Below are 16,943 nucleotides of genomic sequence, written 5' to 3' on the forward strand. Positions count from 1 at the left end.
TTGAGTATGAAATGTAAAAAAATATTAGACTATAATATTATAGTCTATATTATAATATTAGATATGTAGTATATTGGAAAGGAGGAGATATCTTAAGTCCCAGCCAAGGATGTACATGTGGAACGACTAAAGAATAATGTCATAACAATTTGAATAGGAAACCGTATTTAATGGGTCCTAAGCTCCCCATCAGGGATAGAGGTACTATGAGATTTCTGTCTGTACGACCTATTCAGTGCGTGCGCTCGTTTGGCCACTATATAGGTACCTCATCAGGCGATTCATCTGTAGGAGCGCACAGGATTTACTGAGTGGGTGCACCTGCGTCTGTGCTCAGTAGCATGACCTGTTTCTATTTTCTGATAGGTGCATTTGCTTATTTCATAAGCATTTTCACAGTTATTTAATGCATGCTATAAGTTTAGGTTGATGTTACCTGGGTATTTGAAAGTCTATTGTTTATCCATGCACCAACCTTACCTGCATTGATTAATGACCTCTTGCTTCTTCTGACCTTGCCGTTGCCTGCCGATGTTGTTCTTTGATGTTTGACCTGACCCTGAATTGCTTTTCTCCTCCATTTGTAAACACTCATACCTGAAGCTGTATACAAACTATAACTCAGTGCAGAAAGCTTGAGAGCAACAGAGTGCTGGTAACAAATCAGATCTAATGGAAAAGGGTATGCTGTAGATGAAGAGCACAAGTAGCCTTATTATTGGAGTTCAAGAACGTTCCTATGTATGTAAAGAATGAATTCTTCAATGTACATGTCCGCATGTGAAGAACATAGGGACATGAGCTGTAATTTTCATGTAAAAATTCTAAAATGAATGCATCAAATATTATTTAATTTCACCAAATATATCTTTACCATCATTACCCACTGTTTGTTGTCTAATGCAGTGATGTGCAACCTGGTACCCTCCAAGGGCCACAGGTAAAGGCACTGATCTAATGTCATGTAATAATTGTATAAGGCAACTTTCCTTGATCCTGGTGTTACAATTAACATGGTGTATTTTGCTATTACAGCATGGCTATCCGCAGCTTCCAGTTACCCAGCTCACAAATTAGCCCTGTTCCCAAAGTTGGCCTAAAGCTGTCAATCTCTGGAGCCTTCATCAACATTGTTGGAAAATTTAGGATCAAGACAAAATATCGTTTTATGTAAGAAGCTTCACATATCTATCTATCTATCTATCTATCTATCTATCTATCTATCTATCTATCTATCTATCTATCTATCTCACACATAACTGGACAGGATGAAGGTGAATGCAGATCATCCAAGCTGCTGATAGTTACAGGCTTTATTAAATATCGCCCTAATTCTTACTGACCTGGAAACTGACTTCACTCTACTTACAACCACTATATCTACAATTTTCTAATCCATACCTCCCAATATGCAAGTCCCATGCAGTGGGCATGGCAATATCACAATGGGAGCGTAGCCATGATCCCAGGGGGCTGTCTAGTGCTGTAAAATGGGTAGCAATGGGTAGCATTAGGCTACCCATTAGATATCACCCTTCCCCCCCCCCCCCAATATTTCCACCCGCGGGACAAACTTGTCCCCAGGTGGGACAGTGGAATAGAGCCCTATATTTGGGACTGTCCTGCTGAAATCGGCATAGTATGTCTAATCTATCTAATGCTATCTATGGCATCATCACCATTTATTTATATAGCGCCACTGATTCTGCAGCGCTGTACAGAGAACTCATTCACATCAGTCCCTGCCCCATTGGAGCTTACAGTCTAAATTCCCTATCATACACACATAGACAGACAGACAGAGACTAGGGTAAATTTTGTGAGCAGCCAATTAACCTACTAGTATGTTTTTGAAATGTGGGAGAAAACCGGAGCACCCGGAGGAAACCCACGCAAACACGGGCAGTACATACAAACTCCACACAGATAAGGCCATGGTCGGGAATTGAACTCATGACTCAAGCGCTGTGAGGCAGAAGAGCTAACAGAGGCAGTTTTTTTTCCCTATGTCTCGGTAATACAGAACAGACAAAATTAATATTAATTGTTAGCCAAATTTAAATGGCTGCAGAGGGTGTGTTTGAGCAAGAGGATAAATCACTCCACCACCCTGGTTTTCAAATGGGATGTGAGACAATGGGAGGGACACTGGGAAAAACAGATACGTAATGCAGCGCCTAGGATAAAGCACCACCCAGTGGCGGCACTACCATTGGTGCAGCAGGTGCTGTACACCGGGGCCCATAGAGATAATGGGGTCTGCTATATGGCAGATGCAGAGGCCCTGGTTCCCTCCTCCCCGCCTACCTTCACCGAGGCCCACAGCTCGCTAGTTCCGCCTCTGGCACCACCTTCTACAAGGTGGTAGTGCAGATTTAAACCATGGTTGGCTTTTAGGATCCATAATATTTACCTTCAAGGTAGTACATTTTAATTTTGTGGATTGCTCCATTTTTGATGGGTACTTTTGTTCTGTTTACTGAACTCGTGTTTGTATTTATGTTTGTATTTATGTTTTGATTAGAACACCAAAAGGCAATTTTAACCTGAAGGTAAAAGGACTCAGCATATCTGTAGGGTTGAAGCTGGGAAGTGATGGATCAGGAAGACCAACTATTGCTCTCTCAGACTGCAGCTGCCACATCTCAGATGTCAAGGTTCATGTGTCCGGGAAGTACGGGTAAGTTCTTCACTTTTTTAAATTAGCTTTAGGTAGTGTACACACAAGCATATTGAAAACACATTATTTTTTGGATCCATTTGTCATCCCCACAAAACGGAAAAAAAAAATACTTGTGAAGTAGAAAATGGCCATGTGCATATTTGCGGGATAAAGACAGATTTATATATCAACGAAGGTCACTATTTCTCAGTCCACACAGACACCTTGACAAAAGCAAAAAACTTTGTCTCTCTTAGTCCTTTCTGCTTCTGCTTCTAAACCCCCTCACTAACCTTCCCTCCACCCAGCAACATGGTTAATGAAGTGTAAAAAAACATTAATTATGTGGACAGTGATGTATGCATATTTTGGGTTTGGGAAATTGATCTTGATAGATTATGCTGAGATTGATGTTATGTATGTTTATTATGGGGGAAGTATATAGATTACTGGGAGCAGTGACAATGGAATAGCAGTATAATATGAACGTGCATATGGAGAATTTAGGATAATATTATGTGTATTTGGATAATATAGATGTATATGAGATTATAGGGATAATGTGTACATATATATATATATATATATATATATATATATATATATATATATATGTTGAGAATATGAGATAATACTGATATGTATATGGAGCATATAGGAAAATAAATATAGATGTGTATATGGAACCAGAATTGTTATATTGGAAGGCTGTGTTTAATACAGGCACAGTGGAGTTCTATACAGGAATAGTGGAGTTTTATACAGGAATAGTGGTGTTTTATAACTAGGAACAGTGGTTTTATACTAGGGACACTGTCGTTTTGTATGATGCACAGTGGAATTTTAATAGAGTTGTAGTGCTGTGTGTAATGGAGTTGTAGTGTGGTGTGTAATGGAGCTGTATACTAGCAGCAGTAATATTGTATTGAGCAAGATATATATGGGGCACTGATGTATATTGGGACGAGAAGTTATCTGTTTTGAGTGCAAGCTGTACATTACACCATCTCAGGAATCCTTGGCGCTCATTTGACGGCACTGCTGGGATTCCAGCCCGGATGGAGGATACCTTATCAGCAAAGAAGATTGCATACTTATTGCACCTTGACTGGGAGAGGGTTGCATCAGGCTGCAGATATGTTGGTCTGCAAAGTATCTACAGAACAGCTGTGCTGGTCTGTTGTTTGCCATAATCTCACTTGAACTTGGACTTCTTATGGGTGATTGTGAGTTGGTGTTCTTCTGTATACTTAGTTAGTTTTAGCTCATCCTGGACCATATTGGTCTTCCACCATCATCTTTCAAGCCTGTAACTACTCTATATTGTTGTCACAGCCACCCATTATACCATAGACATCCAGATTTGCTGTAACAGCCAGATAAGTAACCTGGTCATCTCCATTGGTGAAGTTCTATTTTGAGGGGTTACAGTTGAGAACCAAATGGAGTGGTGGTCTGATCAAGTAACTGGGTTTACTGTTAGGTCAGAGGCTTCTAATTCACTCTGGAAAACAAGATCAAGTGTGTGACCACTGTCATGCATAACAGAGGGCATAGCACAGTTATGCCCTCTGTGTGATGCCCAGAGTATGTATTGTGCAGAGGAGGTCTTGGCCAAGGTGTGAGAGTTTATCATTGACCCATGCATTAAAATTCCCCGGGATGAGTCATCTTTAATGCTCCAGGACTACACCAGCAACAATTCCTTGTCCCTTCACTTCACTGTAGCCATCTCTGTAGACAGGGCCATCTTTTCCATTGGGCACAATGGGCAGCTGCCCGGGGGCCCCATGGGCAAGGGGGCCCCATAGAATAATGAGAATAAATAATCCTGCAAAAGAAAAAAACCTGCAAAAAAAAACCTACAAGCGTCACTGAGCAAGTACATCTATCTATCTCTATCTCTATATATCTATATCTATATCTATATCTGTATCTGTATACATCTATATATCTATATCTATATCTATATCTATATTTAGGGGCCCCGGTGCACTGCTTTGCCCGGGGGCCCATAATGTTGTTAAGATGGCCCTGTTTGTAGAACTACAGATGTCCATACACTTAAATGAGCAAGTTATTCCGACTGGGTGGGCCTAGAGTTTAACTGTTTTTTAAAAGCAGATTGCCACTCCACCTCCCTGCAGTTTTGTCTTGAGCAGTGGATCATAAATTAATTGGTTGTAAATGTTCTCCGGGACAAACCATGTTACAATAAAAGGGGTGCAAATTAGTTTATTATTTTGCACATAAGTTAAATACTGGCTGTTTTTCATCTAGCACACAAATACTTGATAGCTTTATTATTACACTGAAATTTAAAGTTGATCTATGACATGTCCTACCCCAACGAAAAATCTGTCCCTACATTGTAAATTTACCTCCCCCTCCAATGCAACATGGTTTTGCCCAGGTGCAAAGTTGCTCCTTTTTTATGCTTTGCTCTCCTTAATGCCTCAGGCCCAGAGTCTATTACAGGAGAATAATGTCTATCCGGCAGTTGACAAATCAGGAAAAGCAAATAGGCCCTCTCCACTCTTTAAATTTCATTTAAATATCTTACCTGTGGACAAAAATATTATTTTGAATTGGGATGTAAAATGAGATGCACAAATGTGCCCAGCCCATATTTAGTTATGAGCACCCATATTCGCCTACTTCCTATCATTAGGACCTGCTAATTTTTGCACCCTCTCATATACCAACATTTCGATGTTATGAGCGATTCATTCAGAAACAGGGGCATTATGAAACAGCATCAATTGCAGCTTAATCCTTTCTGTGTAACTTTCCTTTTGTATTTTGTTGCAGCTGGTTAATTAATGTTTTCCACCATTACGTTGACAAAGCACTGAGAAAAGATATAGAAAAGAAGGTATGTCTGAGATTTATTAATTTCTCTCATAATATATTTTGCAGAATAGAGTTTAAGGTGATTTTTACATTTGGAATGCTGCATAGATATATATTTTTTTTAACAATATTTCTAATATGCTGCAAATGTAAATGTAGAGAAAAAGAATTTTTTTCTGGCCTGTGTGTAAAACTGGAATTAATGGGAAGCTTCTGAAGCTGCCTCCTATGTGAAGCGTGTGCTTTATACCTTCTATATATACTTTACAAATCTTTGTACGGGCACAGTGCAAGCACAGCCTGAAAGGCTCATTTGTGAATAATTACAAGAGAGTCCCCTATAGACGAACTCTATTAAATATTGACAGTGTTGCATTCGAGCGTGCACTTACCTGAAGGGGTTAACAGCGATGTAGACCCGACCAATGAGGTTGAGGGGAGGGTCTTGTGGCTTTGTATAGTATGATGTACTTCCTGGGCTGAGTTACTCGGCTGGCAAAATCCCGCCCACCCACGCCAATTTTGGTTTAATTTTAAGGAATGGTGGTTTGTTTAACTTGGTCATTTAGGGCTTATAGGTAGTTGGTGGGGGAGGAAGGCACTGCGATCAGCGGCTGATATATACAGCTCTATCGTGATTGGCCGCAGGTATCTGTCCCCTTACAAGGCAATCGGTAACTCTTGTCCCTTCCGTGGGGAGGGGCCTCGCCCGGCTCAGTGAGGGAGGGGGAGTGAGTAGTGAGGTGAGTGCAGTTTACTCTGATGCCAGGTTAGGGCCGGCCAAGCAGTGGGGTTATGAGAGAAGTGGGTGGGATTAAGGCTATATTGCCATGTCCACGCTTGGTTGGGTATCGCTGGAGCTGACCCACACTGCTCTTTCTCCGCCACCCGGTTTAATTAGGTTATAATAAAATACTTAAGTGCCACTTTACTCAGGTCTCCGTGTCTTTATTTTATATAAGTTGGTTATCTTATTCAGGGTATGGTAAGGCGATGAAGGACATACACAGTGAACTATTTAGTAAGTATGCGGCCCTACAATACTTCTTAAGGATACTTCCTTATCCACCAAGCCCATTCCAAGGTGCACGCCCACTTCTCAGTCCTTGCAGATACCCTTGAAAAGAATCAATCTGCATCTAGTTTTGTGCAGTTCTGGATCCAGCATGCCGAGAAAAGAGTGAAATGTCAAAGTCCATCCTACTACACTTTAGGACCATCTAGTATTTTCTCCTAAAATACTGCTTGTTCTTATTTGTTTCCTGTTTTACCAGGGCAGATTCTAGACCAAATGGAGCCCAAAATGAAAAGCCCATTGGAATTTCATTTAGTACCTTTGTATTTAATTTAATATACTAATATAAAAACCTGCAGATTACACACCTGCTATGTTTATTTTTTCTTCATTGTATACAACTTAGAGCTGCTGTCATGACAAGAAAGCTTGTTGCACTATAGCAAAAGAGGTATGTTTAGAGTCCATTGCTAGGCAATGGTCACGGTACGGTGAAAGATAAATTACTTTGCAAGCATAGGATCGTGAAAACACATTGAGCAGCAAGAGGGAATACTTAGCACATGTAGTATGAGAAAGTGAATATAATAATGCACTGATATTTAGGATACATAGCAGGAACTAGGAAATTTCAATTTTCACTTTCACATTTCTTATCACCTTAATGACTGTGATTTTGGTACTTTGTAATCAGAATAATTTTTACTTTTTTTTTTTATCATCGGTTACATCGATCTCACTGGAAATACCATTTTTCCTCTATCCAATTGTAATTTATATCATGGTGAAGTAATTCTATTTTGCACTTACATGGAAGATGACCCCTATTGTCCTGTGCATGAGGTCATGTCCTGACATCACTAACAGGACCCAATGACATTGGAGATCACACAGCAACTCAGTTCCAGCATCCAACAGCTGGATTTTGTCCAATTTGGCCACCCTAGTTAGAGGATAAAGTGGACAGTAATCCCGTCAGCTCTCAGGTAGAATTGAAGCATGTGTGGCCAGCCCAGGTATTCCCATGTTGTGTCAAAAGGAGGGTACTGGGCTCTTCCAAAAAGTTAAGCTGGTCTGGGACTGCTCACCTCGGTAACAAGAAAGGTGATCCCCATGATATGTAAATTGTGATTTTAATATTTTATTGTTAGATAGAAACATATGTCCCACAAAAGGTCTGTTAATCACTGTTAATGTTAGCTATGATATCATACAACTTTCCCACTCTGTTGTTGTGGTTCCCAATTGTATATGGATTCAGGGGGCTTCCGATGACTGGAGGTCCAAAAAATAATTTTAACAGTTAAACTCGGAAAGCCAAATCCCTATCTAACCAGGTTAGCAGAACATTGTTTTCTGTGTGTACTGTCATTGCCTTGGAAAGATCCCTTCCAGAATTATAGGAGCAAATCCCAGCAGGTGTTTAGGGGTGACAGGCAGCATCCACCCCTATAGGACAGCCCCATACAGATTAAATCCTAAAATTGGAGTACGAAATTAACCATCAAACACTCTCTCCCTGGGGCCCAGGGTAGGGAGGAGTCTAGTAGTCTTGTTTGTGTTAAAATTAATATTTCTCATTTTTTAAAATTCTATTTAAATAGTGTTTCATATTAATTAGTGTATTTAAAGTTCAGATTTTGCAGTTTCTATTGGAAAACAGTTACAATATGTATCAATTTGAACATGTCCATTTATGTGTATATAAGCTGCATTTTATCTATCATTTGCCTTTGTTTAAAATGTTCTTTTTCTCTCTTTAGATCTGTCCTGTTGTCAAAAATGCCATTACCAAAAACTTGGAACCACTTCTGCAAACATTACCAGGTGAGAAGTTAATTCTGGGAGATAATACTTTCTAGAGAGAACAACAGATTTTGTGCTTTCTCCTCCTGCATCTCAAGGGTTAATTACGAGCGTTCTAGAATGCGCTGCCCCTACTTTACAGAACGTTTGATAAATCTACCCCTTTTAGGGGTTTCCTGGTACAGTTGATATTCACAAAGTCCTTTTCACCTCCCTGAAAAATGATTTAACTTTTACATATCCACTGACATGCCAGAGATCACGGGGTAAATGTATCAATATGCGGGTTCTTCAACACCCGCGTGTTCAGCCTCTTCCGCGATTAAATTTTAAGCGGCGCTGCATTGTAAAGGGTTCCCTTTACAATGCAGCGCCGCTTGAAATTTAATCGCGGAAGAGGCTGAACACGCGGGTGTTGAAGAACCCGCATATTGATACATTTACCCCCACGTGTTAGTCATGACTTTCAATGGAAAGCCTCTCGCACTTTCCATGTGCCATTTACATTTGAAAGCATACATAAACTGAAGTAATTAATTAAAACATTAAAATGAACAAATGTGGCATAGAAAAAGACAAACCCAATGTCTGAGTTATTTAAGAAATAAATATGGCTAAGACAGAAAGTATTTTATAAGAAAAATGAAAGTGTAATTAGTTAAGCGGGTGCCCCAAAAATAGTGAGAATAAAAAGTAATAGTAGGCAGAAGTGTTGTATTTGTTTGCCAGTATGTGCAATCTTATGGCAGACCACAATCCCACAGAAGAATGTGCCAATCATTTGCATGGAGAACCAAAAAGCAGAACTACGTAGTACACTTGTGTGTATGACAAATGGATACATGTGTGCAAAAATATACATTGTGCAACTGCATTGTTTGTGGGTTACAATTTTTTTTTAACTGTGTTGAAGTTTCTGATATCAGATATTCATTATTCATACTATTTTATAGTTACTGCAAAGATTGACAGTGTGGCCGCTATTGATTATTCACTGACTGGCCCCCCACCAGTGGCAGGGGATTGTGTGGATGTGCAGCTAAAGGTGAGGGCTTCCTATTACTCATAGGACTCTAAATAAAAAAGAGATCTAATTGTACAACCAATTCATGATTGCTGTTGCAAGTACCACGTTATCATATTATATATGCTGAAGTTGCTATACTTGAATTAGCTGCTGTGAGGATGTCACTGGAGCCAACACCAGGTATGAATCCAATGAGATTTTACTTAACAGTCAGGAATGTCAACAGAACACACCAGCATAAAATACATTAACCAAGTGGGTAACAGAGTCTGGCAAATGGCAGGTTACAATTCTCAAAGTAGATGAATGTCCCGACAGCACACAAATCTGTCTTAAGGCAAGATTACACTGACCAGAGCATTACCTCTTAGGTCAGTCTTTCCCAAAACGACAAGACAAAAAATTTATGTCAGCTGCAATGAATTGAGATAACTGCAGCAGACACAAAAGTGGTGATGATAAAGAAACTGGTCCAATGAAACCTGGAGAATCCTCACACCGAGAAAGAGGACTCCGAAATTAAAGAGGAGAATATGGGTCCAAGTTGAGAAATGGCTGATCAGACGGCTTGGTTCTTATCGCAGGCATTAGAAGTCCAGCACAGCTACAAGAATAGATGGACATTCTGGGTCAAGGGGCAGCTCCACACAAGAGGGCAGCAGTACTGGAAGCGGTTCTGAAAGTGATATATAGATGTGCCAAACTATGTGGAAACTACCAGCAATATCTATACTCATTTAAATGTGTTCTAACCGCTGATGATATTGCACAGTATCTCGGAGGAGAACTGGGCTTGATATCTAGTGCCCATCTCATGGGGAAAGCTCTGAAGGCAAATCAGGTCTTGAGCCCAGAGAAAAGTGCCAATTATGTGGAAATCAATACTGTCAATTGTCAACCTGGCGACTTACGGAGTCACATTTTGAGGCATGGTGCGAGGTTATTCCTACCATGGAGAATTCGTGAAAGGGCTGCGGAGAAGTTGCAACCAGTGTTAGATGGGAAACATGCCATCACAGGAGCCCAATAAACAACATTGTTATTCTGGAGCAGCTGCTTAATAGAATGGCTCCAGAAATAAAGGAATGGGTTGTGGATATGAAGCCGAGGAGACAGACCAAGCAGTGCAGTTGACCGACGAATTTTTGGCCAACTGTCCCAGGTGCAGAGTGTCCAACGAAGGATACAGCAAAGCTACCTGGATGTATCAGTGAGAGCCAAAGACACCACTAAAAGTAATTCAGCCATCTCCACAGGCCATCCCAACCAGACAGTGAGGACATGCCTTTTTCGAGTCCCACAACTGCCAACAGCTAGGGCACCTCAATTGGAAATGCCCACGGGGTTGAGGGAAGATTTCAGACAACAGACAGTCAAAACCGGAAGTCACTGTGTGTCAAAAGGAACATGATCGAGGTGAGGGAGAGTACTATCCTTCTCCGAAGGAGGTAGTTTTATCAGGTGGAGGCGGTAGCAACTGTGAGTAAGGCTACACCTAAGAATATGCAAGGTCACCTGCAACCTGTTAAGTTGAATTGGCATAATCATCAGGTCCTGATGGTCTATTTCTTTAGTTCATCGTGACTTGGTCGCCAGGTTACAGTTGCTAAAAAATCGCAGGGTACGCATTGCCCTGGTGGTAGAACAAGAGAGTGATATTCCCATGGCCCGTGCTCTCACCATGCATCAAGAGTTGACTAGCTCTTCAACACTAGTAACCAAGGGCTCCCAGGGATCAGTTCCCAAAGTCTGTGAACCGCCAATGGTGAGTAACTCTGAAAATGTGACCAATATTGACGTGGACTTGGTAGAGGTAGATAGAACAGAGTTAGGGAAGTGCAATGCATAGACCAATCATTAGTTGGGATACGTAGTACAACAGAGGGTACAGGGGAACACGCCACTGGGGACCTGTTCATGTGGGAGGAAGATATACTGTACTGGGTATCCGCCGAGCCAGGGTTGCACAGGAAACAGCTGGTCATCCCTCAGCATTAATGCGCACAGCTTTTAGCCTTAGACCACGATATCCTTTTAGCCAGACACTTTTACAGTTTGTAAAACTCACATCTGGCTCTTGTGTAGTTTATTTTGGCCTGCGATCAACCAAGATGTTAAGCATGACTGCGTGTCGTGCAAGGTATGCCAAACTTTTGGGGGTCCATCATGCCGAGTACCTTTACATTCAATGCTTATAATTGATGACACTTTCCAGTGAGTCACCATAGACATTTTAGGTCCCATGAACAAACAGAGTAGAAGCGGGAAGCATTTCATTCAGAATGTGGTGGACTACGTGACCCGGTACCCAGAGTGGCGTTGGAATCCATTGTTGCTGAACATGTTGCCCAAGCCCTTACGAATATTTTTAGTCATGTAGGTTTACCCCAGGAAGTTGTGAGCGATCAGAGACAAGTTTGGGGTACACCCCCTTCAATCTGCTCCATATTATGCACAGGCATACAGGCGCAATCATGTTAGCACCGGCAATGCCTGGCCCATTAATCAACCTTCCTACAGGGTGAGCCCAAGGTGCTGGGCATGATAAGAAAGGAGGGTGATGAAATGCTAGAACTGGGAGTTATTGTAGTGCCTAGTAAGGGTGGAAATACATACTTCTGCATAGACTATAGATGACTGAGCAAAGTACTGGTAACAGATGCTTATGCCCTGAGTAGATATTGGACAAACTGGGAGCGGCCCACTTTGTGTGCACTTTGGACTTATGTAAAGGATATTGGCAGATACCCTTTACCAAGGAGGCACAAAAGCGCGCCGCATTCACCACCCCATTCTGGCTGTTTGAGTTCATATCCATGCCCTTTAGAATGAAGGTTGCTGGGGCATAATTTCACCTGCTGACTGGGTGTCAGGAGTTTGCACAGGCCTACCTGGATGATATAGCCATCTTTACTGAAACATGGGATGAACATCTGGTACACATAGTGGAAATTCTTGCGAGAATCAGTCGGGCTGGACTGACTATCAGACCGGACAAGTGTCAGATGGCAGAGATACTGTACTTGGGAAATTGTTTTGGTGCTGGTACCATGCAACAGGAGCCGTACAAAATTGAAGCCATAGCCAAGTTTCCTTCCCCAACCAATCAGCAGCAAGTACGAGCTTTCCTCGATACGGCTCAATACTATTATAAGTTTGTAACACAGTATGGTACCATTGCAAAGCCTCTGACCAACCTAAAAAATAAAAAGTACATACAACAAAATAATTAGACATCAGAATGTGACAGGGCCTTTTATCAGCTAAAAGAGTATGGAAGTCGAATAATGGGATGAAGTCGGCTAAATTAATTAATATTGGTTTACTACGCGATTGTGATTAGTACTCCACATCTAATGACGCAATTGCACGGGAAATCAACATACTCACTTACATTTACACTTACATTTACACATTTAATAAAGTTCCAACTTACATCAGTTTATTAGTAAAACTTAAAAGTTATTTATACAAAGATAAACTTACATTACAGGTATTTATGGTTCAGGTCCTGATAAATGTATGGTGTTTGATCTTGTATTACTCCTCGTTTCATTTCAATAGAAGAAAACCGGTATCAGCGGCTAGGTGACTGCACACAGCGAACGCTAGTTTTTAAATAATGTCACTATTTCATAAACCAAATAACCAGTACACAGGGGTCATAAAGTCCAGCTTATACAAGTCTAGAGGCGGAGGATAGGACACCTGGCAGTTTGAAGAACAATGACTAGAGGAATTCATGTCACATCGAGTAGCTAAGAATGCAAGAACCTTTGACCTATGAATGAAGACCTTACAACTGTAACTGTATATCTCTGTGATGACACTACTTTTACGACTGTACATTGTATAAATTGCTGAGCTCTGGCTTTGGTCCTCAGAGTGTTCTGATTGAAGCTTGAGTTGGTGCCAACTGTCGCATGCGTAATATATTCAGTTATACTTTCCTCTATTTTATAATGGTTTGCTGTAATTCTGCTATCTTTTGCTATTAAATCTCTTTGTGCGTTGGAACCACATTAATTGCATTAATTGGAAAATATTTATTGGTAGCGACAATACGAACATAACAAGAGATTTTATCCAGTCACCCTGTGTTAGACGCCTCTGACTTCCGACAGCGGTTCACTGTGCAAACTGATGCCCGGGGTTGTGGATTAGGAGTCAGGTCAGGGAAGATGGTTGAGAGCGCTCTCTCTCGCAAATTGTTGGCCTGAGTGATGGCATATGCCACGATAGAGAAAGAGTGCCTAGTCATTGACTGGGCACTAAAGAAGTTGCAGCCATACTAGCATGGTCACAAATTATCTGTGGTGACCTACCATAACCCCCTCAGTTGGCTACAGTGGACATCAGGAGTCAATGGACAAGTACTGCTTTGGAGTCTAGCACTGCAAACCTATAACTTTACTATCTATCGAAAAAAGTGGTGAACCATGGAAATGCAGATCGTTTTACATGTCAAGAAGAACCAGATTCCTGTCTTCGCATCCCACCTTCCCAGGTCCGTGAATCATTCCCATCTACTGGACAAGATCCCACTTCCCAGACTTAAATGGGGAAGAGTGTGAGGGAATCTGGGGGCCAGAAACCAAGAGGGGAGGTTTTCCCACCTGGTGCCTGTTTCCTCAGCTGCTAACAAACTTCACAAGTGCCAAAACATCACTTTTTTATAGGTATTGTTAAATAATCTCTCATCATGGAGTAAATCTTCACACACCAGACTTAAAAGAACCTGGGTGGAAGGGAGTTTAGTTTAAGGGTAAGGCTTTAGATTAAATATTTGAAGGCATTTCTGGTTTTGCGGTGTTTCACATGACTTTTTAACTAAATCCTTTGTTCCAACTAAGAAATATTGCAAATACGCAATAAGGTTCATATATCGCCATGTTACAGAGCAAAGTACAATACAAATGCTGTTTTATGACATAATGTGACTATCTTTGTGCAAATGCACTTGTTTTTATGACTAACCACGTGGCTTGAGATGGCCAAGTTTGCAGGGGTGCAAAAGCTTGTATCCTTTTATGGGATAAATGTGGGTGGATTGGGGCATTTCTTGTTGATTAGGTTTTGTCATGAAGTGTTAGGAAATGCACAGTTAAACAACAAAGTGGAACAAACACTGAACAACATCTGAAGACACCCATCAATATGAATAAAATATCAATATCAATATCAATAAAATGAAGGCGCCCTCCTTCTTGGGCCCCGTCATTTGCGGATCCTCCCTCCCCCTTCCCCGCCCTCTCTAGCTGTGCATTGAGCTTACTGAGTTGCTGTGTTTACTGTACTGTGCTGTTTCCCATTGTATTGTAATTTTGTTTGTCTCTGTACGGCGCTGCGGATGCCTTGTGGCGCCTTATAAATAAATATTAATAATAATAATAATCAATAAGCTACATCTTCTACAACCTGACTTCTACTAACTGCACTGAATATTGCAACTAGGTATTTTTTTTATTTGCCCCAGTTTCTTGCCCCTTATTCTTAAATTCCAAAGTTTAACGAATAGTTTTCCTATCATGGCATTAGCTTTAGAACTATGTCATCCTTCACCCTTCCTGCAACACACAACTTTGTCCTCGTTGCCACCTCACTATTCCACTCGCCTCTAATTAACACTCATTACCTTTATTATAAAAAGGTCCATTGCTCAAACATTTTTCATCCATCATGGTCAAATTATAAAGCTCTAATGTGTTTTTAGTAAAAAAAATATTATATTTCATTGAAAAATACAATTGAAGTCATTGGTAGAACGGAAAAAGGATGTTTACTTTATGTTGATTTCTTAGTATTGTTTCTTATGTGTTTTTTTGTAAATATAAAACATTTTGCCTGTGTCTAATGCCTCTTTTTTCATTTTTGTGCTGAAAATGGGTGCTAGAACCTTCTCATTTTCTTTAGTCCTCTGGCGTTACCTTGGTTTACACAGTTATACATGAACTTTATACCATGGGGAAAGTCAACAAGTCTGTTTACACATGAACCTGCTGAGGATTTTTACTACGTTATTTGTTTTCACTGAACACACTTTAAATGCTTTTTAAATTGTGCACAAGTGGTTGGTGATTTTCAGTGCAGTAAATCTTTACACATTTGTTGTGTATATATGTCTGAACATTAATATGTATTTAAAGTTTATATATAGTAAAATATATACCAGGAGTCTATCTTATTTAAGTTTACAATGATGTAATATATACCAGTGACATGGGTCAGAAATAATATTTAACTACTGTGTTCCTACAGGGGGAATTTTTCGAACTTGCTCATCACACTCCTCCTCCATTCTCACCGCCGACCCTGTCCTTACCTGTGGACCACAGCCTCATGGTTTACTTCGGAGTCTCTGATTACTTGTTTAACACGGCGGGGTTTGTTTATCATACAACTGGGAAACTGGTCTTCAATGTCACTGACAACATGGTATGCCTAAGTGCAAAGTAAATGTGCTTTATAATAAGTGGGAGCAGGTAGAGGTATGGGGCTGGGGGGAGTCATGGCTTTCGTGTACTTTAAGGTGAGGGTGGTGCTAGGTACCTAACTGTCTTGTCTGTAAACATTGACCAAACTTCTAGTGAACGCTTTTCAGTAATAGACAATATTGGACAACATCTGAAACTGAAGGCTATTTATTCAAGTCATAAGTAAAGAGGGTGAAAATTGAAGGCCACATTACCCCATAAACATATCTGAAACTTTATTTTTAAATAAAATACAAAATCAACTGCTTTGTGGAGATAGCTAAACTTTGTGTTTTCAATTATTGGCATACTAATTTAAGTCACTTCAAATTTCTATTTGCATAACTTCTTCACCTAAAATAAAGTCAGCTCAAAATAATATCATCAACCACCATATTTTAACAACTAAACATTCTACTTTAATCAATAGACAATATGTATATGACAATATACATATTTATATTTTTATTTATATAGTTGGGCAGAATGCAGCTTTATGCTTTCTCGTATGTTGCAGCTCACATGCCTTGTGAGTGTGCATGAAAGAAGGAAGTGCCCGTGCTTGAGCACTGAGTCTGGGAGTTTGTTTACAGTGCACACTGTCTTTCTATACTCTCTCCAGAGCAATAGAAAACAAAGAAAATCACAGATTTTTTTTACCTGCTTCAAAAGGCACTATTAAAAGGTTGATTTATCTATGTACTGTTCTGCCAGGAAATATATCCCTACAGACAGCCTGTTTAGTCCTTGTTGGCAATGCTAACAATACATAACGTTACATTAACTGGAACTGCTGTATTACAAAGAAAAACGTTTTTGTCTTTTTTTGCAATACTGCAGGTCCGGTTAAGGTAGCTTTATGTTTTTTTTTTAGCATTACCAACAAGGACTAAACAGGTTGTCTGTAGGGAGCTATTTTAGCATACTCATACTCATAGTACCAAATAGACTAATCAGAAACTGTGATAAGAATGCAAAGCATGTATTCCGTTCAGATTTCTTAATGAAAGTGACAGAACAAATTCCATCATTCAAACAAGCTCAAAAAAAAATTCAAGTGCGGCCTATGCTGGAATCCTGGCAGGTGCCTGAACCAAAACCATCTTC

At 40.3% G+C, this 16,943-nt stretch overlaps 1 protein-coding gene across 1 annotated transcript in view; it reads left to right on the forward strand.

The window, feature by feature from the left end:
• The window catches only part of LOC142094969 (bactericidal permeability-increasing protein-like), a 49,649-nt gene that overhangs the window by 20,918 nt on the left and 11,788 nt on the right, over window positions 1-16,943 (forward strand). The window contains exons 3-8 of the mRNA XM_075177655.1: window positions 1,036-1,170; window positions 2,525-2,680; window positions 5,474-5,537; window positions 8,294-8,357; window positions 9,290-9,381; window positions 15,622-15,798. Of these exons, the coding sequence (XP_075033756.1) occupies window positions 1,036-1,170; window positions 2,525-2,680; window positions 5,474-5,537; window positions 8,294-8,357; window positions 9,290-9,381; window positions 15,622-15,798 (688 nt within the window). The remainder of the gene's footprint in view (window positions 1-1,035; window positions 1,171-2,524; window positions 2,681-5,473; window positions 5,538-8,293; window positions 8,358-9,289; window positions 9,382-15,621; window positions 15,799-16,943) is intronic.

Source organism: Mixophyes fleayi, chromosome 6 (genome assembly GCF_038048845.1).
Source record: "Mixophyes fleayi isolate aMixFle1 chromosome 6, aMixFle1.hap1, whole genome shotgun sequence".
Lineage (NCBI taxonomy): Eukaryota > Metazoa > Chordata > Amphibia > Anura > Limnodynastidae > Mixophyes > Mixophyes fleayi.